At 38.4% G+C, this 25,519-nt stretch overlaps 1 protein-coding gene across 1 annotated transcript in view; it reads right to left on the bottom strand.

Moving 5' to 3' along the window:
• Positions 1-452: 452 nt before the first annotated feature.
• Yaf2 (YY1 associated factor 2) overlaps positions 453-25,519 on the bottom strand; it is a 64,430-nt gene continuing 39,363 nt past the window's right edge. The window contains 2 exon segments of the mRNA XM_041672047.1: positions 453-2,435; positions 3,437-3,589. Of these exon segments, the coding sequence (XP_041527981.1) occupies positions 2,198-2,435; positions 3,437-3,589 (391 nt within the window). The 3' untranslated portion in view covers positions 453-2,197.

The raw sequence follows: 25,519 nt of genomic DNA, 5'->3' as shown, positions 1-25,519 counted from the left end.
GGAAGATGAAAGGAAAACAAAATCCCACTAGACTGCACAGTTCATCTCTCCAGTCTCACGTGTTGAGTACTGGCTTCTCAGAGTGAGCAAACACTGACAATACTGCTCTCTTAGATTACCTAAGAAGCACTGAGATGATCTGGTTATAAAAATGTATTAATAGCATTTTACCTATACTGATAGAGTGTGCTAGAGAAATGTTAAGGATCTTAATGGGTTAACATTTACTCCTCCCTAGGACCACATGCATCAGATACAGCCATCACTCCCCCACTTTTCGGATGGGAAGGAAGCTAGAGAATGTACAGTATTCACTCTAGAGGAGGCTCGAGCAGCAACCAACAGTCTGCCTTCCACCAGCACATGGGTGAGTTCAACCTACTCAGGTAACACCTCACCTTTTCCCATGCTCTTCTTTCTTGCGGAGAAATTGAAAATATATTACGAAAATATATGATCACTATAAGATATATTGCCTTTACTTATTTTGTTTTAGGAACTAGAGTATTTCCCCATTATAAGTATTTAAAACTGGATACACTGGACATTAATACATGAAAAACAATGCAAAAATAACATGTTTGAAAAGAACATAGCCAGACAGTTGGTATTCCATTGAAGTATCTTAGAATAAAACAAGTTTTACATCTTCATTTAACAACACTGAAGAATGAGGTATTGAATGTTTTCATCACAGACGTTTACTGCATGAAATAAGCTGTATTCACACTAGCATGTTACAGGAGTACCACTGTGCCAATAGAAGGCACTGCAATTGAACAGAGTTACATTGCCATGAGAAACCAAATATCATAACTTTCAGAGTCCACAGTTTTATTTTTCCTTCAAATGTTATCATGGCATCTTTTATGTGATAGGTTATATTCAAGTTACGTATTGTCTTTAGGTTGATTTACATTTCAGAAGTCCTATAGGGACTTAATATCTATATATTAAGCAAATGGCTAGAGAAAACAGGAGAATTTAATAGAATTTAAGATGTAGCATGTGGTTTCTAAGATAGATTTTCAAATACAACATAACACACTTCATTTAGTTGTAAACAAAATGCAAAATCTGAAGTCATAAAAAATATTTTATTGGTAATCTTACATAAGTGAGTGGGGTTGTAAATACTTTTATTTCAAGATATTGATAAATGCATAAATTAAAGGCTGTATCTGGAAATAGAGTACTATGGTTTTCATATGAATTGTTCTATTTAATAAAAGGCCAATTAAACTGATCTAAGATCAACCTCCTGGTTCTATGCAATAGTCACCATGTTTATGTTAATTAGATTCACATGTCTATGACCGTGGATAGGTTTGGAACAAGGAAAACAGTGTTAAACTATCATTAAGTTAAAGACTTTCCAAGTATGGCAAGTTCTTTTCTGTTTCTGCCAGATGCTTATACTTCTTTATCTTTAATGTCTTAGAGAATACAGGAAAAACCAGTGTTCAATGACAACAGCACTAAACCTGAATTAGAAAGCTAAACGATCCATTTTTTATTGTTTACAATTCTGCTAGTAAACATTACAATAAATTGATGCTTTGAAAAAATAAGCAAACTAAACAAACATAAACTGTAAAATGGATAAAACATAATTCAGAAACAATAATTTAGTAAGAACATGTCAAACACATTGGCAAAGGTTCATACAAATTCTTTATTTAATAACAACTTTCCTATTTAACCACACCAAGTACCAGCAGGTGCATTAAGAGGATAACCATTAAGAAAATCCTGTTGCAGCCATAGTTGATTAAGTTGATCTCTGACTTGCATACATATAACTATTTGTTTCACAATTCTCAAATAATACATATTTAGGCAGCTTGCACTATGTAATAAAAAATTTAAACTCATTACATGCCGATAGTAGAGAATTCAATAATTATGTGTTAGAATTCACTAAACTATAAGTGAAAATAGACTTACCAATAACACTGCATAATGAATAATTCAACCACATTTTCATGGCATTTAACACCAGAGACCAAAATGATAAGTCTGGAAACATTTGGTAGCTTACACTGCAATAAAATCTAATAAGTCCTGGCAAATTCATATTTCATGTAAAACACAAATTCTAGGTTATGCACGAATGTGTCTGTCATGAAAATGTGGTAGTTCCTGGCATAATCTGTATTTCCATGGGAGGAGGCGTGACTAAGTGGAGCACGAACGCTTAGTGAGACTCTCCATTCAGGGGTGAGGCTTCTCCCCGAGGAGAGGAGGACCTGGACACACCCCGCTCAGTGTTGTCGGAGCTGCAGCTGCTCTGGCTGTGCTGATCCCCAGCAGCAGCACTGGATGCTGGCGCTGACTTTGCTTTCTCCTTAAAGTCTGTAATAATGACTGTTAGATCTCCAACAGTGACTTCCAAATGCTGAGCACTACTCCGATCCACATTTTTTAATCTTGGTCTAAACACACACACACACAAAAAAAAAAAAAAAACAACAACAATGAGTTTTTTAAGCAAGCTTTTCCCAGTATCAAATTTCTGAGAACATACTAAATACCAAGCAAAGTTATAAAATGAGTGAATCTCTGTTTAAAGCAATTCATGTGTAGTAAACCACAAACGTATCACAAAATATTTCAACACATTGACATTGACCAAACAAAATCATTCATCAACTTTTTCACGTTAAGATGACTGACAGCCCAGATATAATGGTTTAACCATGCTTTAACATCTTACTGAAGTTTGCAGGCAGCTTAAGAATTTTATTCCAATAGATGTCTTACGGCAACAAAGACACAACTGGACCCCAAAGACAGATGATAAAAGCTAAGACTGGGGACTGGAGAGACAGCTCAGTGGTTACGAGTACGGGCTATTCTTCAAGAGGACACAGGTTTGATTCCCTAGCATCTCCATGGCAGCTCATAATGCTCCTAACTCTAATCCAAGGGATGCGACATACTCCTCTGACCTTTGCAGGCACCAGACATAGACAGTGCACAGACATATATGTAGGCATAGCATTCACACACATAAAACAATGAATCTTTAAAATAACAAAATAAAAGTAAGGCTAGGCTAACCTCTCTCTCCATTGCTGTATACTGACTGTTACATGACCCACAACCATGATACTGGTCAAAAGTCATGCAAATATCCACTCATTGTTCTGAATAAGTTTCCTGAACTTCAAGTACCTCTTCTTTTTAATGAAAAAGACATAAATTTATGTCTTCTAAATATCTACTAAAAGAGAAAGCCTCTTCACATTTAAGATAATATTTTGACCTTTCCTGATTTCCAACATAACTTTCATGCTCAGAAAATGTTTATGATATTTTATATTGAGATAAAATAGCTTACTTTCACTCTGCTTATAAGGATAAGATCAAAGTTAAAAAAGAATAGTGAATGATTACTTTTATTCTTTGAAAAGTACACGAAACACTTTCTTACCTGGATTTTTTATGACAGTTCTTTTTGCTAGTTGCTTCCTTCTCACTTTTTTCTTTTTCTACTTTATCTTTCTTCTCTTTCTTTGACTGGGTAGGGGGCACAAACTGCTGAGTAACCTGCTGTGCGACCAGCTGGGAGACAGGTCGAGGTTTCCTGTATGCAGTAAAAAGAAAGGCTTTTATTATAACTTAAAGATACACATTCTTATAAAGAATAGCATGTTATGAGGATATATTTTTATGAAGATTTCAAGTATAAAAGTTCCTTGTCTGTGAAATATAGATTTTCATTCCTTTTCAACAAAATAGAACAAACTATCATAACAGTTCAAATTTTAAGTCCAAGATATATGGTCAAACTATTAGAATATAACTGTATATAATAAAGGAACATGTGACATTATTTAAGATGTATTATCTGAGAAAATAAGGCACGTATAATAATAAACATGAATTTTAGACATTTAACACAAAAGCTCATACTTTAGTTTCTGTTGCCATCACGGTTGAGACTAAAGGACAGGCCCTCACACATGCAACGTGTAAGCTAAGGCACACCCCAGCCCCAAGAAGGTGTTTCAGCCCATCCTTTCTCCTGAGAGAAAGACCTAAGGCTCTATGGTAACATCAATTTGTTCCCTCTCTAGAATCCTTAATTCATTAATTCATTCACTGATTATGTGTTTATTGTCAAATTCATTACTGAAATCATAGACTCCTGTCTCTGGCTACAATCTTCCTATGAGTTTCTGTTGCTGGAATACGGCAATTCTCTGAGGTTTTCTGACTTCCACATTTTAAAGGTACCTTCTAAAAAACTACTGCAGCACTTATTTCAGGGTACATATCTGGCTCTTCCTTTGGATGCAAGAATGAGGAAGGATCCTATCACTCCAGATCAAGGACCCCTCTAACTGTGACAGAGCTTGGGCAACTGAGGAAAGATTAAGAAAAAACAATCTCTTAAATTCCTAAAAAATAAAGAAAAATAAAGGAGGAGGACAACAAGGAATGGAGAAATATGGGCAAAACAAAAATATATTTAACACATGTTTTATAAATGATGGTAACTTTATTGCCTAGAAAATCCTATTCTAGAAAAGCATAAAACCCAAAGAAGCAACTTAGACTAGACAGTATTAATTAATATTACCCAACTGTGTATGTAGAGGAGCAGAAGGGAACACTTGAGAACACTAAACATTCTCCTGTGGCCTTAAAAAACCCCAAAAAACCCAACACACGTTTTCCTTCCTCGGTAGGTCCTAGCGCACAGTGTGTGTGCATATATGCGGGCAGAGTATAACATGTAGAAAGGAGAACAAGAAAGGGTCCACATAGTAGGTAATGAGGAAGCAGGGAACACAGGAAAGAGCATCTGAGTCGTGAAAGAAGACATAAAGCTAATTGTTATTCTTGTTTCAACTCTTGTCATGGTTATGCCTTGATACAGTGCAAGATCTAACATGAAGCTTCACAGCTTCAGAATGGCTATTCTAACTGTACAGAAATTCATTTAGATGTTCAGACGTTTGATCTACCTAATTTGGGAATGTACTTTTTTATTTGCAAGTTCTTTCTTCTTTTTGTTTTGTGCCAGGATTTGCACTATGTAGCCTGGGCCATTGTGGAACTCACTATATAGACCAAGCTAGCCTCAAACTCAGAGATCCGATTGCCTCTGCCTCCCAAATTTAATGGGATTAATATGCAAGTTTTTTACAGTAAAGTTTCAATTAAAAATTTATTTTTAATAAATGCTATCCTATATTGGACAGAGAATTATTTTAAATCTTCCATGTCTTTTTTAATTATAGCAGGACAAAAAATAGGGAATGAGAAAATATTGCATAATCAAACATTAAAAGTTTGAAGGTGAGCAGGGAATATATAAGAAGCATGAGTGTAAAACAAATTTCAGGAAATGGGTTGTGATCATTTAGAGCCTGGAAACATACCAAAGATAGTCTTACACTAATTTTAAAAATAGGTTTGAAAGAAATCAGGGTTCAATGTCTAGAATGAGTTCACACTGACAGTGCTTGAGGAGACGATTCCATGAGTCAGGTGCTGAGGAAATGGTTCCATGAGTCGGGTACTTGTTGTGTACCTGAGTTCAGATCACCAGCACTCAGGTAAAAGCTGGACATGCCTCCTGACACACCTGAAAAATCCAGTGCTGGTGATGAGAACAGATATGGATGACAGCTAAGGCTTGTTGGCATCAGCCTAGCAAGTTTCTAGGTTCAGTGAGAGAGCCTAATTCCAGGGACTAAGGTGAGGGTTGGGGGGATAAGAAGGCTAGAGGAGAACACTACACATCCCCATGGCCTCCAAGGACAGGCCTGTGTGCATCTTCACGTACATATACACATGCATAGACCACACATGCAAAACAGTTACACATATGAAAGTGGCTTAAAGGTAGTGTCTTTAATGGTTAGCTCTGTTAAGGGAAAGAACACAACAAGGGTTAAGAGAGTAGTTCATATATTAAAGCAATATCAGAATTTTCTGGAAGGCTTTTTGTCTTGCCAACTCCTTCCTTCATAATTTCTGATTCAGTAACTTCAGGGTGGAGACCAAGAATTTGCATTTCTGACTAGTTTTCAAGTAATGTTAACCTTACAGACATTGGGATGTTGTATGAGAAAATGCCTCCTGGACAGAGAACTCATGACAAAGTACAGACAACAGACACCACCAAAGTTCAATTTAGTGAACCAATGAATGAGCTTTATTGGGGTTGTGTACAGGAATATAGGTGAGGGTTACTTACAGGAGCAGAAATGACTCAAAGACAACTGCATCACCAAAGCCCACACCAGCATAGGTAACAGTTCACAAAGCTAGGACCTGGAGCACAGTACACAGCTTGCCGGCAGCTCAACAGGTTAGAGAGTGTCCTTTCAAGAAGCCTCAGTTGCTCTAAAACTCTACCAGGCAGCTGGGCTGGTTTCTCCTTCTTCCAGGAAGCTGATCCAGTCTCAGAGTCTTCTTTGCAGCTTTTCTCCTCTGAGTCAGAGAAGGAGTCATAAGACATGTAGAAAATCCTGGGACTGTTTCAGCAGAAAGTCCCAGACTGCTAAGAGCAGCAGTGGAATAAGAATGCTACACCGATAGCACCCGAAAGAAAGTTAAGGGGTATTAATTGGTCTTCAGAAACAGAGAGTCACTGGAGAAACTCAAACTTGACGAAGACTGAAGAATTTAGTCTAAAGCAAAAAGGTTCTACAAGACAAGAAAGTTGCTTGTTATCTCCTTTAGTAGACTAGGAAGAAAGGTATTCTTTTTTTAAATGCCATAGAAAAATAAACTGAGAAAGAGAAAATAAATAAATAAAAAGGTCTAATATAAAGAAGGAGCAATGGACATCAGACTCTCTGGAGACAAAAACCAAAAGTGTGTGGTAACTGATTAGCTGTGCCCTCATTACTTCTAATCAAGAGATACTCCTTAATCAAGAAATAAAAATTCTTGACTGCATGTAGCCAATATTCCACGGTTTAATACAATGATAGAAATATTAATGTCCCTGATGTGTGATTCTCCTCTGTACACTATAAATGTGTTTTATTACCATTTATTAATAAAGAAGCTGTTTCGGCCAATGGCTAAGCAGAGCAAAGCCAGGTGGGAAATCTGAACAGAGATATAGAGAGAGAGTAGGCAGAGTCAAGGAAACAACATGTAGCTGATGAAGAAGAAAGATCCCCGCCAAAACCTTACCAGTAGGTTAAAAGGGTTGTACCAGCTTGCATTCCCACCAGCAATGTAGAAGTGTTCCCTTTTCTCCACAACCTCCCCAGCATACATTGTCATCAGTGTTTTCGATCTTGGCCATTCTTATAGGTGTAAGATGGAATCTCAGAGTTGTTTTGATTTGCATTTCTCTGATGACTAAGGATGTTGAACATTTCCTTAAGTGTCTTTCAGACATTTTAGATTCCTCTGTTGAGAGTTCTCTGTTTAGGTCTGTACTCCATTTTTTTTATTGGATTATTTGTTCTTTTGATGACCAATTTCTTGAGTTCTTTGTATATTTTGGAGATGAGACCTCTGTCTGATGTGGGGTTAGTGAAGATCTTTTCCCATTCTGTAGGCTGTTGTTTTGTTTTGTTGACCATGTCCTTTGCTTTACAGAAGCGTCTCAGTTTCACAAACTCCCATTTATTAATTGTTTCTCTCAGTGTCTGTGCTGCTGGGGTTATATTTAGGAAGTGGTTCCCTGTGCCAATGCATTCAAGTGTACTTCCCACTTTCTCTTCTATAAGGTTCAGTGTGGCTGGCTTTATGTTGAGGTCTTTGATCCATCTGGACTTGCACACTCCCCACTTTTCATGCATGAATAAAACAACTGTGCAACTCACAAATCTTACAAGATAGTTGCTACTTTGTCTTTTTTATTCTTCTAAGTCTTATGTATGCTTGACAGATATCCTCTCTCTACAATAATTATTCCTTGTGGGGGCAGGCAGGGTTAACCACTGTAAAAGTAAGCATCTATTAGTACAATATAATTTACAACATAAATCCATAAAGTGGAATCAGATCCTTTATTTTAAATGAACTATCAATCTAGAATATTCCTAAAGTACTACACTCTCAATGTAAAGAACAAAATATTTGAGAATATTATAGTTCAGGAGGCAAAACCAATGGAGAACTAGTTGAATTTATCAGGGGAGAAATAGAATGTATCAGGCTATAAACAAATAATATTAGATCTCTACTATGGTCCAGTAAGCTAGAAATTAAGTAATGCACTCTTAATGTATACCTGGATATAAAGGGATAAGGAGCTGATAATCATGTAAGGAAAAGAAATAGTGGATCTATGAGAACAACAATGGCTTTCTCTAAATAATAGAACCAATAAACTTGATCTTGGGCATGCAAAATATTATGGCTGGAATGTAAAATGTCTCCCACTGACTCATCCTATGTTTGAACAACTGGTCTCCAGCTGGCAGTGTTGTTTTGGGAGACTATGGACACTTTTAAAACAGAAGTGGACTGAACCACTGGGGAAGGCTGTCAAAGTGACATTCATTTTTGGTTCTGGCAGGATGTGAAGAACAGCCCAAGCTATGTGCTCCCTCTGTGAATATGGACTGTACTATGAAGCCATGGGCCATTTAAACCTCTTCTCCATTAAGTTGCTCTGTCAGCTGTTTTATCACTGAGTTTGCAAGTTTTGTGAACTATGAGTGAAGCTGGCCATGGGGCAAGCAGAATTGTAGATAACTATCAGTTCTGTACCGTGTGCCTTTTCCTTTTAGACACCAGTGAACTTTCTATAGTATTCCTTGCAAGGCAGTGGTTGTACATGCCTTTAATCCCAGCACTTGAGAGGCAAAGACTCACTCTGTGAGCTCAAGGCCAGCCTGGTCTAGAGAGCAAGATCCAGGACAGGCTCCAAAACTACAGAGAAACCTTGTCTCCAGAAACAAAGCCAAAAAACAAACCAAAACAACAACAACAAAAAGCGATTCCTGAAAGAGACTCATGGCTTCTCAAGTGCTGAGAAAAAATGACAGCTGACCACTCAGTCTTAATCAGGACACTGATATCATCATCCGATGCAGGACTCAAGGAACACTACAGAAGAGGGAGCAGAAAGAGCGTAAGAGCCAGAAGACAAGGAGAGGACTAAGATTTACTATTTCTATGCATGATATGGCCATTGCAACTGCCCACAGCAGTTGTGGGAACCTACACTAGACCTGTACAAGAACAGGCCTCTTAACAGGCAGTCATGGATGGGAAAGGGGCCATCACTGCTGAACTACTGGTTACCAATGGCTCTTGTGGGATACAGAGTTAATTGCCTTCCTTTGTTTACCTATTAGCGAGCTCACCAAGTGCCAATACAGAGTTCCAAACCCAGAAGTGCCTGTTTAAACTCACTGTGTCACAAAACAAAACAAAACAAAACAAAAAAGTGTGGGAAAGGGATTTGTAGGGAGAAGTAGGGGCAAAACAGAGTAAGAGGGACATAAGAGAAGATACAGGGTTAGAGAATGCATTAATATGTACAAAACTGTCATATAATAATTTTGACAGTTACTGAGTAATTTTATCTTTCTTTTATCATAGGCTTTTCTGGATGTATATTATATAATACTTCATTGTTTTATTTCTGTTCTAATAGTAAGGATCACATTTCATTTGAAGACTGTAACTTTATCCCAAAATTCTAGGACTATTTAATCTGATTCAACTTTGAATGAAAAGGGGAGAACGTGGGGGAACAAACTGATTAAACAAAATGAATTTCTCTACTACTTTTTAGATGCTGAATGAGCTTCAAAAATCCTTCATTGTCATCAAGGGTGACACAGTTTCTGATCGTCCTTCAGGATGTCTAGAGAGGCACAACTCCACCATGCAGGCATTGTCTGCCCAGAGTGATTATGAGAAAGTGTGACTGACCTCCCTTCTACTTGATGAGAGCATTCTGCTGAATGACACAGTAGGCTCGTTAACTCAAAAAGTAAAAGGATGTCATCATGAAATAAATTTTTTTTCTTTTATTTGGAATGGGGCTCCATGTATTCCAGGATGGCCTCAAATTTACTATGTAGTTAAAGATGACCTAGAACATCTCATCCCCAAGAATGCTGGGATTATAGGCATCTACCACTATGCCAAATTTATGTAATACTGGAGATCAAACCAGGGCTTTGTGCATGCTACACACTTTACCATTTGAGCTATATCCCTAGCCTTTAAATACATTGTAAAAAATCTGTATGTTCATGTGTCTAACATGGAGCAGGTATACTGATTTACCATAATATACAAAAGGGAGTTGCAATGGTTAGTTTTTGTCAATATGAAACAAATTAAGAGTCATCTAAGAGGAGGGAACCTCAACTGGGGAAACAGCTTCCATCAGATTGGCATTTTCTCAGTTGCTAATTGAGGTAGGAGGGCCCAGCCCATTGTGGACAGTTCCATGTCTGGGCTGTATAAGGAAACTAGCTGAGCAAGCTAGGGCAACAAATAAGCAGCGCTCCTCCGCAGTCTATGCTTCAGGTTTCTGCCTGGAGCTTCTCTCCTGCTTTCTCTTGATGATGGACTACAGATTGTAACACTAAACTCTTTCCTTCCAAAGTTGCTTTTTGTCATAGTGTTCACCACAGAAATACAAAGTAAACTATGAGAGGAACTCACAAAAGAGATAGGTTGGGGATGCCAACAACCACAAGGAAGCCAGGTGTGTAATAAGCATCTATAAACAGCACCGGGACCAACATTTGGGAGGCTGTAACAGAAGGATCCTGAGTTCCAGGCCAGCCAGGGTTCTCCAAACAAAGAAATAAGAGTATTTTTTAGAGGAAAAATAAATTTCATTAAGCATTCAATGGGTATTTAAATTTTACATGTTATACATGTGAGAAAACAAAAGGATTATCAGAGAGAAGGGACAAAAAGAAGGCAGTAAAAGAGGATGTCAAGAAGAACAAAGGGTAATATAAATATAAGAAATTGTCATTAGGTAGCTCATCACCCTGATAACTTTAGATATTAATTCAGGGCTAGGGAGATAGCTTTAGCATATGAAGAGCATCTGCTGCAAAAGCATGTGGACTGGAGCTCAAGTCTTCAGCACCAACATTAAAAAAAAAGTCTAGTGCGGCCACCAGTAACCATAATATTGTGTGGCCGGAGACAAGATAATCACTGGGGCCTGCTGCAGGCAGCTCAGAGAGTGAGAGACCACGACTCAAGGGAATACGGTGGAGAATTATAGAGGATAGCACCCACTATCTCCTCTGGCCTCCAAATATATACACACACACTGACCCACAGCCCCAAAAAACTAATTTGAAAAAACTGGTTAACACTTAAAATGATGCTTTAATTAGAGAAAATATGAAAATATGTTATAAACAGATGAAATATCATTCCTTAATCATTACTGTGTCAAGAAAAAAACTTTATTAAGGCTTTTTTGAATAATATAAAATGTAATAAACCTATCTTATTCCATAATAGTTTTGAAGATATATGACTGTCCTTCTGTATTTACAGAGCACTGATTCTAAGACACATTGCATATACTGAAAGGCTATTAAAATCCATAGACATGGGAAGTCCTTTATATAAAATGGTATAATATCTACATACAATATGGATTTACCCTGTTGTATACTTTAGAAAATTACATATAACCTATGTTACCTTATAACATACAAACACTATGTGAATAATCATTATGCTATATTGTTTGGGAAATAACAGGGGAAATGTCTATACATGCTTGCAATACAAGCAATTTTTTCCCTCGAAAAGCGACTGTAATTGGTGTTTAATCCATGCATGTGAAAACTGACTGGAGGGAGTGGGTGAAATGGACCTGAAATCACTATTGATTTTATTTGTTTGTTTTCCTTAGTGGTGCGGGGGATCAAAGGTAGAGCTGGCTCATATATGTTAAACACATGCATCCCTACTTTGAAATCCTCCCCACCTCCTAGGAAATCACTCTACTGCTGAGCTCTATCACTGTCCCTCTTTGCACTTTTATTTTGAAACAGTCTCACAAAGTGTCCTAACCTGATCTTAAACTCATTCTGTGGCTCATATGGGCCTTGAACTTGTGGTTCCATAGGCAAAGCCTCCAGAGTAGCTAGGGTTACACACCTATGTAGTTAGGCGGGCTTTCTTTCTTTTTTCCTTTCTTTCTCCCTTTCTTTTTTAATATCTAACTAATTATAAATCTACAAGGAATATATTAATCTTGTAAAGGCTGTTTTTTATTTCAAATATACTTATTATAAATTTCTACCTGATCTTTACTTCCATTTCTTCCCATACATCTATCATTAAATACTTTACTTTCAAAACTCTTTTTCAATTTTAAAAACAGGACAGCCACTTTCTTTGCTCAAAAATAACCAAATGTTTTAATTGTTTGTTCTTCATTATTACTATAAATTTAACAATGCCAGAGTATAATTTTTAAATACTTTTTATTATTTTTTAAAAATTTAATACAGGTATACAATATATTTTGATCATATCCACTCCCTACTACTTCTCTCCAATTCTCATGGTCTCCCCCAAGCTCTTCCTTCCTACTTCAGACTTCCCTTCCCTCAACTGGGAGCTGCCCATATGCACGTGGATGTGCGAGCAGGAGCCACAAGCAATGGACACTGGAGGTGGGAAAGAGGAGAGAAAGCTATTTTTATCATTTTAACTCATTTTTTTTTGTTGTGGTAAGATTTGACAGTGAAAGTGTAAACCCACTGTGAAGTCCCAAAGCTTCAAAATGGCTACTTGAACTGCACAGTTATTTACTGAGATGCACATACTGGGTTTTTTTTTATTTGCAAGTTTTTATAATAAATTTTTAGTAAAATTTTAAAAAAGAAACACATTGCTCACTTAGGAATTCATGCGTTGGAGAAAAATAGTCTAGTATACTGTCACTTGAAGACTTGCAGTCCAATAGTTCCCTGCTGTTGTCTACTGCAGCACAATCATCACAGGTGTGGGTCTCAATCTCTGCATCAACCTTTGACTCATCTAATGACTGTGAAACACCTTCATTTGTCCATTTTCTTCTCTTTATCTCTATGGAAAGATAATGATCTGACTTTCATCATATTTAAGAACCCTAAAGGATAGAGAGAACAAAGACTACAAAAATGATGACTAGCCAGTCATGGTGCCACACGTCTCTATTCCCAGAGGCAGGCAGATCTCTGGGTTCAAGGCCTACCTGTTCTAAACAGTTCCAACATAGCTAGGCTAAATCGTCCTTGTCTTTTCCAAACCCTTGCAACAAAATAAAAAATAAAAAACCCTGCCCCCCCCCAAAAGATTAGCCTTCTTTACTCCCTTGAAATTGATATAATAGCACTGAGTTATTCTACAACCACATCTTCCTGTTTGGGTGATTGGATTGTCTTACTGTCTTTGTACTTTATTAATCACTTATAAGAATAAAGTTGGGGCTGAGCAGTGGCGGTACACATCTTTAATCCCAGCACTCAAGAGGCAGAGGCCAGTGGATCTCTGTAAGTTCCATGCCAGCCTAATCTACAGATTGAGTTCCAGGACAGTCAGTGCTATACAGAAAAACTTTGCCTCAAAAAAAAAAAAATCAACAAAAAGTTATAGTTGGAAAAATTGATATACAAAGATAAAATTATAATATATAAAATGTTATACATAACTAGACACTAATAGTCCAAAAAGATATACAGTGATATTTTTAAAATAAGTGTTCTTGCTTACAGACCATAAGGAAAGCATAAAATATAAAACAGTAGCCCTTAAATGGAACTGTTGGAAAAGACTCAAAACACAACTGGACCCAATTTAAGGACAAAACAATCATTAGTGGATCTGTTTGCTAGATCCACCACACTCATTCTAAGGAACGCCAGCATGTCAGGAGGATCACTTTTCCTTAGCTCAGTGGTGAAGACATAAATGGCAAAGAGCAGAAGTTTAATGAATACTTACTGGAAATTTCTAGCTTCCCTTCTTGTCTTCATCATTTTACATAGTAATTTAAGTTTTTCTGATATAAAAAAAAAGTTTCCAAGACAACCAAGAAAAGTATCTTGAATAAGAATTCATTTCTGGGAGCTAGGGATTTAGCTCAGTGTGAGAGCACTTGCTTAGAGCCAAGTGCAAGACCCTGGGTTCCACCTTCAGCACAACAGAGGGTATGGAGAATTCATTAAGGTACTTGATATTAAACAGGATAAAGATGGAGCCATGTGACCCACAGGGTACCAAATGAGAATTGACTCCCACAAGTGTCCTTTGACTTCCACATGCACACATTCATGCTGCTTACATATGCACACACAAACACACACACACACACACACACACACACACACACACAGAAATGTAAAAATTCATTCTCGACTGGTCTCTGGAAGCTCGGCTTAGCTGTGGATCTAGTCAAAGAGAAGGAGAAGCAGTAATATGAGCAAAGGGGTCAAGACCATGATGGGGATACCCCAGAAACAGCTGACCTAAGCTAGTGGAAGCTCACTGACTGCAAACTGATAGTGGAGGAACCTGCATAGGACTACACTAAGCCCTCTGAATGTGGGAGACAGTTGTGTGGCTTGGGCAGTTTGTGGGACCACTGCCAATAGGACCAGGATTTATCCCTAGTGCTTGAACTGGCTTTTTGGAACCCATTCTTTGTGGAGGGATACCTTGTTCAACCTAGATATGGGGGGAGGGCCTTGGTCCTGGGTCACAGTAATGTGTCAGACTTCGTTGACTCCCCATGGCAAGACATACCCTCTCTGAAGAGTAGATGGTGAATGAGGTGGGGGAAAGGAGGAGAGGGAGTGAGAACTGGAATAGGTATGTAAAATGAGAAAAGATTATTTTTCAAAATTAAATTAATTAATTAAAAAAAGAATTCATTTTCCTTTTCTCTATTATTTTTTTTCCTGAAAACTGAACCCAGGGCTTTGTACATGATAGGAAACACTGCACTGAGCTACATCCAGCCACTAATAAAATTGTTAACATTTCTGAGGCTATAAAGCAGTTATCTCTCTCACTGTAACTCTCAAATTTCAACTTTTATTTGCCTATTTGTTTATTGAGTTTAGCAGTCCCCAGGACTGAATCTACAGCTTGTGTACCCTTGCCAAACATTGGACTCCCAAAATACATTTCAGCTACTCTACTCTCAGGTAACTATAATATTTTAAACTTTACTTCTACCACATAAATTATACATACTAAAATTGTCAAACAAACCAAAAGCAAAGCACACCTTTCATCCTTTATTAGCTCTCTGTGAATTGAGACACTATAGTATCACAATTGTCCCTCATTGTCCATGGTTAAGTACAGGCAAAGCTCAAAATATTACTTAAAAACTCCAGAAACAAAGTATTTTGAGATCATATTCATATTACTTTTATTTCACCGTATAAAACTCATCTATTTTATTATTACTATTAATCTCTTATTTTGCCTAATTATAAATTAAACTTTATCAGAGTGGCACTCTCTCTGTGTGCACATACATATACATGTACACACACACACAAACACTGAACAGTGCATAGAGGGTTTGGTATTAACTAGGTATCAGGCATCCAGTGGGAGAGAATCTTGAGATTTATCTTTTATGGACAAAGAGTATGGCTGCAGTTATTAACTCGTTTACCATAACTACTAGACTCATATTCTTTCTTTGTTTTTATTGACCTATATATTTTCTCTACTTCCCTCCCTTCTCCACCCCCAACTTCTACCCTCTCCCATGATCCCTACGCTCCCAATTTACTCATATCTTGTCTTTTTCTATTTCCCATGTATATTAGAACCATGTATGTCTCTCTTAGGGTCCTCTTTGTTGTCTATGCTCTCTGGGATTGTGATTTGTAGGCTGGTTTTCTTTGCTTTTAATGTCTAAAAACCACTTACTTATGAGTGAGTACATGTGATAATTGTCTTTCTGGGTCTGGGTTACCTCACTCAATAAGATGTTTTCTAGATCCACCCCATTTGCCCACAAATTTCAAGATGTCATTTTTCCCCCACAGTGTAGTACTCCATTATGTAAATGTACAACATTTTCCTTATCCACTCTTTGGTTGAGGGGCATTTAGGTTGTTTCCAGGTTCTGGCTATGACAAATACTGCTGCTATGAACACAGTTGAGCACATGTCCTTGAAGACTCACATTCGTTTTTAAAGATATATTCATTTTACATTTATGTTTATGAATGCTTAGATTGTATGCATGAACATGGTTTAAGTACATGCCTGCTGGATTGCCTGGAAATAGGGTTATGGTTGGTTGTGAGCCACTATGTAGATACAGGGAATCGAACCTTGATATTCTGCAAATCTAACAAGTGCTCTTAAGCTATTTTTCCAGTCCCTGCCTCACATTTTTTTCTTCCTCCTACCTTCTCCAGTAAACAGTGTACTTATCTCTGTGTCTTTAACTTCTCCTTTCATGTAGACAAGTTCAAAGAGCAATTGCATGTATGTCTATAGCTTCAATTACCAATCAGAAACAAATATTACACAGTGATTCTACATCCTCTTTTTCTGACACTCTGGATGAATATATCTGTGTACCTGTCTACTAGGAGCATCTTCTCAAACTCTACTAGTTCATAACCTGATATCATATTGGACCTTACAATTTGCTATCCAGAAAAAGATCTCCATCGGTCCCAAAAACTCTTGGGCGGGGGCATGGGGCTAGCAATTTTATACTACTTTTGTTCTGTGATCAACTGCAGTTTAAGGTAATGTGGAATCTATTATCAGCCAAATGATCACTACATCATCAAACAGGACCCTCTTCTGGTTTGTTCTTTTGTTTGTTTGCAGTGCAGGGGATTAAATTCAGGATCTCTGCCTGCCAGACAAGTGCTCTACCACTGAGACATATCCCCAAAACAAGTTATCTTTCTGTAGGATCAAGCAACAGGAATAGGGCATTGCTGTCACTGAATTCTTTAATTACTTGGTATGACATACATCCTCTTTCAGATTCCTTTCTTGTAGTACACTTCTTATAAGCTACTAGTCATTCCTTAAAAGGTGTTTTATTTCAGTTTTGATAGCCTTTCCTATAGAAGTACTCGTTAGTAACAACTGCAACTTTATTCTATTCAGAATCACTCAGGAGACATGTCTAAACATATCTGAGGTTGTTTCCAAGAGGTTGAACAGAGATAGAAATCCCACCAATGGGATAAAATGAATAAAAGCAAGCAGGATAGAAAGCACACTGTGCACCAGAATTCATCTCTCTCTTTGGCTATAGATGCAGTGACCACACATCATGCTCCTACAATGACTAGAACCACACTCAACCACATTTTCTGCCTTCACAGGCACCTTCAAAGTAACTATTTTCTTCCTCAAGTTACTTCCTCAACTGTTTTGTTACAAAAAGAAAAGTAACATTTTAGTGGACTTGGTTATAAAATGAAATGTCACACACTTAAACCTCTGTTAAATTTTATAGTTGTGGCTATGAAAATCGAGACAGGTATGATGGCACCCGCCTGTAACCCGGGCACACCATGTGCTGAACTGAGCTACCCAGTGAGTCTGATGTTCATCTAGTTTACACAGGGAGATTCTGCCTCAACAGTGAGGACCTTGTTAAGTAAGTTCTATTGCTGTGAAAAGACACCATAACCAAGGTGAACATATTTAGCTGGGGGCTTGTTTACAGTTCCATAGGGTTAGCCCAACATCATGGTTGTAAGCATGGCACCCAGGCAATAGTTGAGAGTTGCCTCCTGGTGCAAAGGTGGCAAGATGGCGCACACAGAGGCAAAGGAGGAAGAGAGAATGAGTTTGACATAAGGTTTTGAAGCCTCAAAGTTCACTCCCAGCAACACACCTCCTCCACCAAGAATACACCTACTCCAACAAGAACACACCTACTCCAACAAGAACACACCTACTCCAACAAGGTCAAACCCCCTAATCCTTCTCAAATAGTGCCACTCCTGGTAACTAAACATTCAACTATATGAGCCTATATGGGTCATTCTTATTCAAATCATCACAATAAGTTTATACATGCCCACAAGCTCATTAAATTTTCAAAATAATGGTACTAAACTGAGAGACAAACAGGCACTTAATAAACCTGACAGATGAATGAAACGGTCCTTTAATTCTGAGTCTTCTGTTATTCCCTTTTCAAACAAAAACTGTTCTCTCAAAACAAGGTTATTTAACCCTATTATGTCGTGATAAGAAAGAATATTTGATATTTGTGTTGTTTCCAGCTTATATTCCACTTTAGGAAGGCTAAGCTACTCAGTTTCACCTGTTTTTCCTATAGAGAAAACTACTCTCCATCTCTTATTAAAATTTGGTCTAATATGTCTATCATTTTGTATCCAACAAAAACCAAAACATATTGCTTGGATAGGCACAGTTTTGTATGGCTAAACTCCAGTATGTGGGAGGCAGAGGCAGGAGGATCTAGAATTCAAGGACAGTCTGTACTTAGCAAGACTGTCTTTAAAAAAGAAAGGCTCCTACAGTGGTCAGGGCAGATATTCATTAGGTTGCTCCCAGGCGCCATCCCACTCAGAAGGAATCTTTCTCTCTAACATAAACCTGGGATCTGTTGTTTGCCAAGGTGTCACTGGGGGATGGGGGAAACTTAGAGGTTTCAAAAGACTCATGCCTTTCAAAATGTACTCTCTCTGCCACAGAGATCTCTGCTGGAACCGACCTAAATGCCTCCTTCTGGAACCTAAATGCCTCGTTCCTGAAGGTACCATACAAAAGCTTCCAAAGGAGGGAAGCAACCAACAGCCCTACCCAGTTACAACACCTATGACCCACAATGACCAGCATGCCACGATAACCCTAAATAACAGGGTCAAATAGTGGCATGCATACATTGGCAGTAACCAACAGCTCTCTACTTGGACTTACAAACCACGCAACAAGAGGTAGAATACCATAGCTGGTACTAGAAACCTAATTAACAACTCAGTGATAGGGGAAGTCTATAATCACCAATCCCAGGAAATCCAATGCCTCCTTCTGGCTGCCAAGGGCACCAGGCATTCAGGTGGTGCAAAGATATACATTCAGGCAATACACACATACAAACACAGAAACACACTCACAAACATACATATACATAATGTATGAGACTACAATAAAAAACACCCCTCAATTAGACATTACTCTTCATTTCTAGACCAATTTCAACCTAAATAACAAGGATTATCTGAAAAGTTTGTTACTGTTATCAATTCAGAAACCTATAGTTTTAATTAGACAACTCAGAAAATACAGTGCAGAAATTAGGAAAAGAAATATGCTAAATGAAGATACGATCTATAGTTCAAACTCATGAGCTGCTACAAGCCACAATATTGTACAGTAATTGCTCAAGCCATCTTTTCACGAGTGACTTATCAAAACCAAGGGATCTGCTAAATGCTAAACCAAAAGGCAAGGCTTTTGGTATGCCTGCTTTGTGAATAAGTGGCTGTCCTTTGCTGTAGATTTTTCGCTGTAGCTAACTCCCTTTCTGTTACATACTTGAAAATTAATTCCCACAGTTCAGAACTGCTAGTTGGCCAGGCCTTGTTCCTCTCTCCTAGGGAAGCACAGAGATCTGCCTTCCTGAAATTATCTTTATCAGCAGGCATTTGGTCAGAGTTTAGGGTTCAGGCAAACTGCATCCCATTTAAGATTTTCACAGATCTCCAAGGACATAGAATTACTACCTGCCCAAGCTGCTGCTGTTTTTATCCCACAACCAGAACAGCTGATAACAGTATAGGCCAGGACTAACAATTCAGAGGCCTGAATCCCTTCTTTGTTTCTACCATTTAGAGCAGTAAGTCTAACTCCAAACCCAGGCCCACGGAGATGCAGTGTCTGGTATATGTGCTACCTGATCAAGAGTCATCAGTTTCTCCCTGACTGTTTTTGTAGGCTGCTTGGTTACCTGATGCTATGCTTGCTGGGAGAAAAGCAGCAGCGCATTGATTTAAACAATCTATGCCCTATTCATAATTCTACTGAAAATAAACCTTTTATCTACTACCTAAAAATGTAGCATAGCATACTAACCTTCCCCTGCAGAGTTCCCTTATGACTTAATCCCTCTTCTTAACTTTCTCCATTAAGGAGTTCACTGGACGTGCACTAGCCACTCCCACATATGTGTGTGTGCGTGTGTGTGTGTGTGTGTGTGTGTGTGTGTGAGAGAGAGAGAGAGAGAGAGAGAGAGAGACAGAGAGAGAGACAGAGAGACAGACAGAGACAGAGAGAGACAGACAGAGAACCCTTATCTGATTTCCTATGGGGCAAAAGAATTCCAGTCCTGAAACCTTGCTAGGGCTGGAGAAATGCAGGTTTTAAGGGTATATATGACTGGGAACATTTGTAATGAGGAGGACAAGGAAGAACGATGTAGAACTAAGAACAATGTAGAACAAGGGAGAACAAGAAAGAACAATGAAAATGATGATTGGAGAGGAATAAAGAACTATGAATAGATGGAACCTGTTGTGAGTAGACTTCTTTACCCTCAGGTCTTCAGCCCTCCTTTAGCTATTTGTGGCATCTTTTATTGAACCCTGAAAGGGAGTCCTAAAGGCTACACCTTTTAAGGTTCTCTAAAATGAGCTCTACAAAGAACAGAATAAAAAGCAGCACTACTTCCCCAGACCTGGTTTCCTGTAATATTGACTTAAATGCATTTTTTTTTACTTTATCAGAATGTGAACATACTTCCATATCCAGTATGTTCCAAGGACACCAGAAGACTGAGATACCTGGGGTACAATAGTATAATGTCCAACAGTTGGACACCAAAGTGAGCTGCCTAGAATTTGCATGGTTTCTCTTATATGTGGATGTTAGCTTTTAAACTTTTTGTATGTGTATTATAATCCAAATAACCACAGAGGTTAGGTACACAGTAAGGGGCAGAGAGGAGAGGATTTTATAAGAAAGAGGAAATAGCACAGGGTTATTGTGAGACAAGGAAGAACTAGAACAGGAGGATTAAACGGGGGGGGGGGGGGGTTGAGAGAGCAGGGTAAAGGAGGGAACATGTGGAGGGACAACTAACACTAAAAACCTTTTGAAAACTGTGTATGTTCCTAAAATATATACGTATATGAAAGGATCCTAAATGTAGCCATCATACAATGGTGGAAACGGTCCCAACAAGACATCTTCTGCCACTACTAAAACCTCCAATGCCCAGGAGTATTTATTTGGTCAACACAGAATGAACTCCAGGGTTTCTTTGTTTTGTTGGGGAGGAGGTGCATGTTAAGTTAAGGAGAGGGGAAACATCATGAAAATATACTGTATGAAAAAATTAAATAAAAATTATGTGCAGCTTAAAAACATATATTTCATATGCTGTCTTACAACACACATTAACAAACATTAAAGAAACAATTGTTCTTGAATGTTACCCTGGGTTTTCAGGCAATCGAGTCCATGAAAAGCTTCAAAGAAAATGTGTGCAAGCAGTACCAAAAACTGACTGAGGTCCCAGGACCCCCAAGAGTACTTAGTCTCCTTCTCTTTGAACAACATGGCAATGTTATCTTCCGAAGTCCTGGTTAGAAAAAACACAAGAGCTCTTTGTCTTCTCCACCTTACTCTAACCTGGCTTCCCAGCTGCACAGTGGGTGTCAGGCAACTACTGCTTTCATTTCTCTGACTTCATTCCCTCTAAAACAGTGAGCTCACGCCTGATGCCATTCCCACCGTTGTATACCACCTCCACCTTAAAACAGCTCAAACTGTCAAATTACTAAAGACATGGTCAAGTGGGACTTGTAAGTCTGGGTTGCTTCTGTCTTATTCATCTGGATCACTTGCTCTTGAGAGCCAGCTGTCTCGAAAAACAAAATAAAACAAATCAATAAAAAAGCAATACTTCCTAATGTAGGAGAGGGAACACAACAGAAACAAAAAGCAGGGGGCTGGAGAGATGGCTCAATGGTTAAGGGTACTGACTACTCTCCAAGGGACCTGGGTTCAAATCTCAGCACCCACACAGCAGCTAACAACCATCTGTAACTTCAAGATCTGACACTCTCACACAGACTTACCTGCAGGCAACATATCAATGCACATAAAAGTAAATAATTTTTAAAAAGAAAGATAGAGCAATGGGAACACAGTTCTTCAGTGCACTTGGGTCACTCGCTCTGACATGTAGACGTTGGCAGAAGAAACCAAAGGCATTCAAAAACATTTTAGAGCCGGGCAGTGATGGCGCACGCCTTTAATCCCAGCACTCGGGAGGCAGAGGCAGGCAGATCTCTGTGAGTTCTAAATCATTTAACTTTTAATTCTGTCTTACTGTTTTGTGTGTGTTTGTGCACATGCCATGGTGCCTGTGAAGGTCACAGGACAACTTATGGGAGAAAGCTCTCTTCTTTTATCGTGTTGTTGGGCAATATTATTGTAAGGTGTGTTACTCTTGTTTATGCTGCATTTGCTTGACTCCGTGAAGCTGTGGTTCTTTGGCTGTCTAAGACACCTCATGGGCTAACAAAACGGCGAATGGCCAATAGCAAGGCAGGAGCAAGGATAAGCAGGGCTGGCAGGCAGAGAGGATAAATAGAAGGAGAAACAAGGACGAGAAGGAGCAAGAGAACAAGGAAAGGAGGACATCAGGCTTCAGTCACCCATCTGCACAACAAGCCACAGAGAAAGAAATAAAGAAAGCATACAGAAATAGAGAAAGATAAAAGTCCAGGGGCAGAAGATAGCTGGGATAGTTTAAGTTAAGAAAAGCTGGCAAGCCGGACGGTGGTGGCGCACGCCTTTAATCCCAGCACTCGGGAGGCAGAGGCAGGAGGATCTCTGTGAGTTCGAGACCAGCCTGGTCTATAAGAGCTAGTTCCAGGACAGACTCCAAAACCACAGAGAAACCCTGACTCGAAAAACCAAGAAAAAAAAAAGAAAAAGATAGAAAGAAAGAAAAGCTGGCAAGAAACAAGCCAAGCTAAGGCCAGGCATTCATAACTAAGAACAAACTTCTGTGTATGATTTATTTAGGAGCTGGGTGGTGGGCCCCCCAAAAAGCCAGAAGAGTATAACCTCTCACAACAGTATGGATCCTAGGGACCAACTATGGATTGTCAGGGCTTAGAAGTAAGACCCTACCTGCTGAGCTGTCTCATTGGCCCTATTAAATATTTAACATATTTTACTTTTAGAAATTAAAAGAATAGCACATGTATACTTTATTATGTTTTAGTCTATTTTTAAAAATGAGGTTCAACTGTTGAGATCACAATTCAATTTTAGGCTTCTAAATGCAAAATACTATGCTAAAATGAAGAGGGACTAATGAAGATGGTGTGGTTTCTAGCATCAGTGAGCATGATTTAGAAGAAACAGAAGAAATCCAGTAATGATTTCTAACATAGCATATGCCCAAGTATTTGCTGAATAAATATGAAAGGGAAAAAAACATAAATAACACCTCAACACCTAAAAGGCGAAGAAGAAATGTACCAAGAAAAGTGTTCCTGAAAAGAGGGTTTCCAAACTAGCCATGGGCAGAGTATCAACAGACAAAGCTGAAAAGCAGGGCAGTTAAATCAGAGGAAGCTACCATGTGCAAAAGGTATGTGGAGTGTCTAAAGCGCTTTCAGGAAAGTCTGTGAGCAGCTAGCTAAGGAAATAGGCTGCAGGAAAGGCTGGGGAGTCAAGCTGTGGTAAGCTGCACCTGACTGAGTAAGAGGTCTGGAGCCTGGATTGGATTCGGAGGACAGGATACTATTTTTCACAAATTAATCTATATTAAGATGTTTAATTATTCTATTTTACATATAATTTGAAATGTTTTATAATGAATAATTAGAAGACAGTCCACTTAAAATCCTCACTACTGTCAACGCAACGGTACTGGGAATAGGATGGAAACAAGAACTTTTATGGTGCCTGACCCCTGCTTTTCTATAGCAATAACGTCCCAGCTTGGCTGTGGGGCTAGACATGCATATACATGTCCGTATGTTCAAAAAAGTGCTCACAACTACGATGTGAAGTGTGAATAATAAAAACCCAGAGACAGATATTGGGGTTCAACCTGAAGAACAGAACAGCAGAGCAGTGCAAACACTAGAGAGCTTTTTCCAAAGGTCAGACAAATAAAAGCGACCCTCAATGCTCTCCACCAACCTGACTCCACACTCCACTGTCTCTTCCCCTTTATATTCCTCTCTCTGCCCAGCCATACTGCTCCTGTCTCCACCTCCCTAGTGCTGGGAGTAAAGGTGTGGGATCCCAAGTACTAGGATCACCTTTGTGTGAGTTCTGTTTCTCTTTTAGACAGATTCAGTCTTGTGTAGCCCAGGGTGACCTTGAATTCAGAGAGATTCGTCTGCCTCTGTCTTTGAGTCCTAGGAGTAAAGGTGTGTGCCATCACTCCCTGGCCTGTATGACTGACTAGTATGGCTGTTTTGTCCTCTGATCTTCAGGCAAGCTTTATTTATTAAAACACAAATAGTATACCAAATACAATGCAGTTGCAGAAGATAAACCCACAACATGTCAAAAAACTATTAAGTCAAGCCATTATAAGGTGAGGTCTATCTGTTAATATGCATCTACATATAACTTAAACATGGTGCCATATAAAGTATTACATAACAAAAAATTATATGTAACATTTTTACATCAGATGGAAAAGCTTTGGGGTTTTTTTAGATTTATTTTTATTTACATGTGTGTGTGTGTGTGTGTGTGTGTGTGTGTGTGTGTGTGTATGTCTGTGTATGCCCAGTTCAAACAAGTCTGGGCTTCTTTTTCCAAAGCCAGTGAAGAACCACCAGGGCTTTTGTCAAGTTAAGCTACTCCAACATTGGATGATGAAAAAGAAGTTGTGGTTTTAAGCAAATTTCTTGCATCCTATCTATAATCTTCTGCTAAACAAAACTTATTTTAGCAAAGAGCACTAAAATATAAATGTTTGGTTTAAGCTAACAAATGCATAAATATGGAACAGCAATGAATTAACCAGCCAGCGGGCATGAGTAACTTGAGACCTTTGACAGATTCAAAGTAAATTAGACTACCTGGAATATATTAGGAAATTGGAGATAAATTTAAATTTGACACTTCACTATCTTACACAAAGCAGCTATCACTATGTACAGATGCAAGGGGAACATATGAGGATATTTTTGCATGTAAGGACTATACACTTGATAGTACATTATCTAATTACATACAGTGTGCTTTTACTAACAATCAGAAGTTAAATGTAACTGAAGTCATAAATGTATAGATGACAGAAAAAGAGGTAGCAAAGCTGTCAGGAAAAACAAGACTGGTGGGGGTGACAGAAGTGAGAAGGGGAAGGGAAAGAAGAAAATGGCAGAACAGGAAGGGGAATATACTTCAAATCTACTCTTTATCAGCAAGGTTGACCTGATGTAACTCTATAAATGAATTTTTAATTAATACAGAATAAGATTTCAGTTAGAGATAAATGAAACATTTAGATAAAACTGATTCTCTATTCGACTAAATATCATTTTGCTTCACAGGCTTAATTACATAAATGCTATTAATTTTAAGG

This window comes from Microtus oregoni, unplaced genomic scaffold, assembly GCF_018167655.1.
Source record: "Microtus oregoni isolate MIOR12 unplaced genomic scaffold, Mior012 000022F_ref0000154, whole genome shotgun sequence".
Classification (NCBI taxonomy): Eukaryota; Metazoa; Chordata; class Mammalia; order Rodentia; family Cricetidae; genus Microtus; species Microtus oregoni.
The sequence above is the reverse complement of the archived record's forward strand: the minus strand, read 5'-3'. Positions and strand labels throughout refer to the sequence as shown.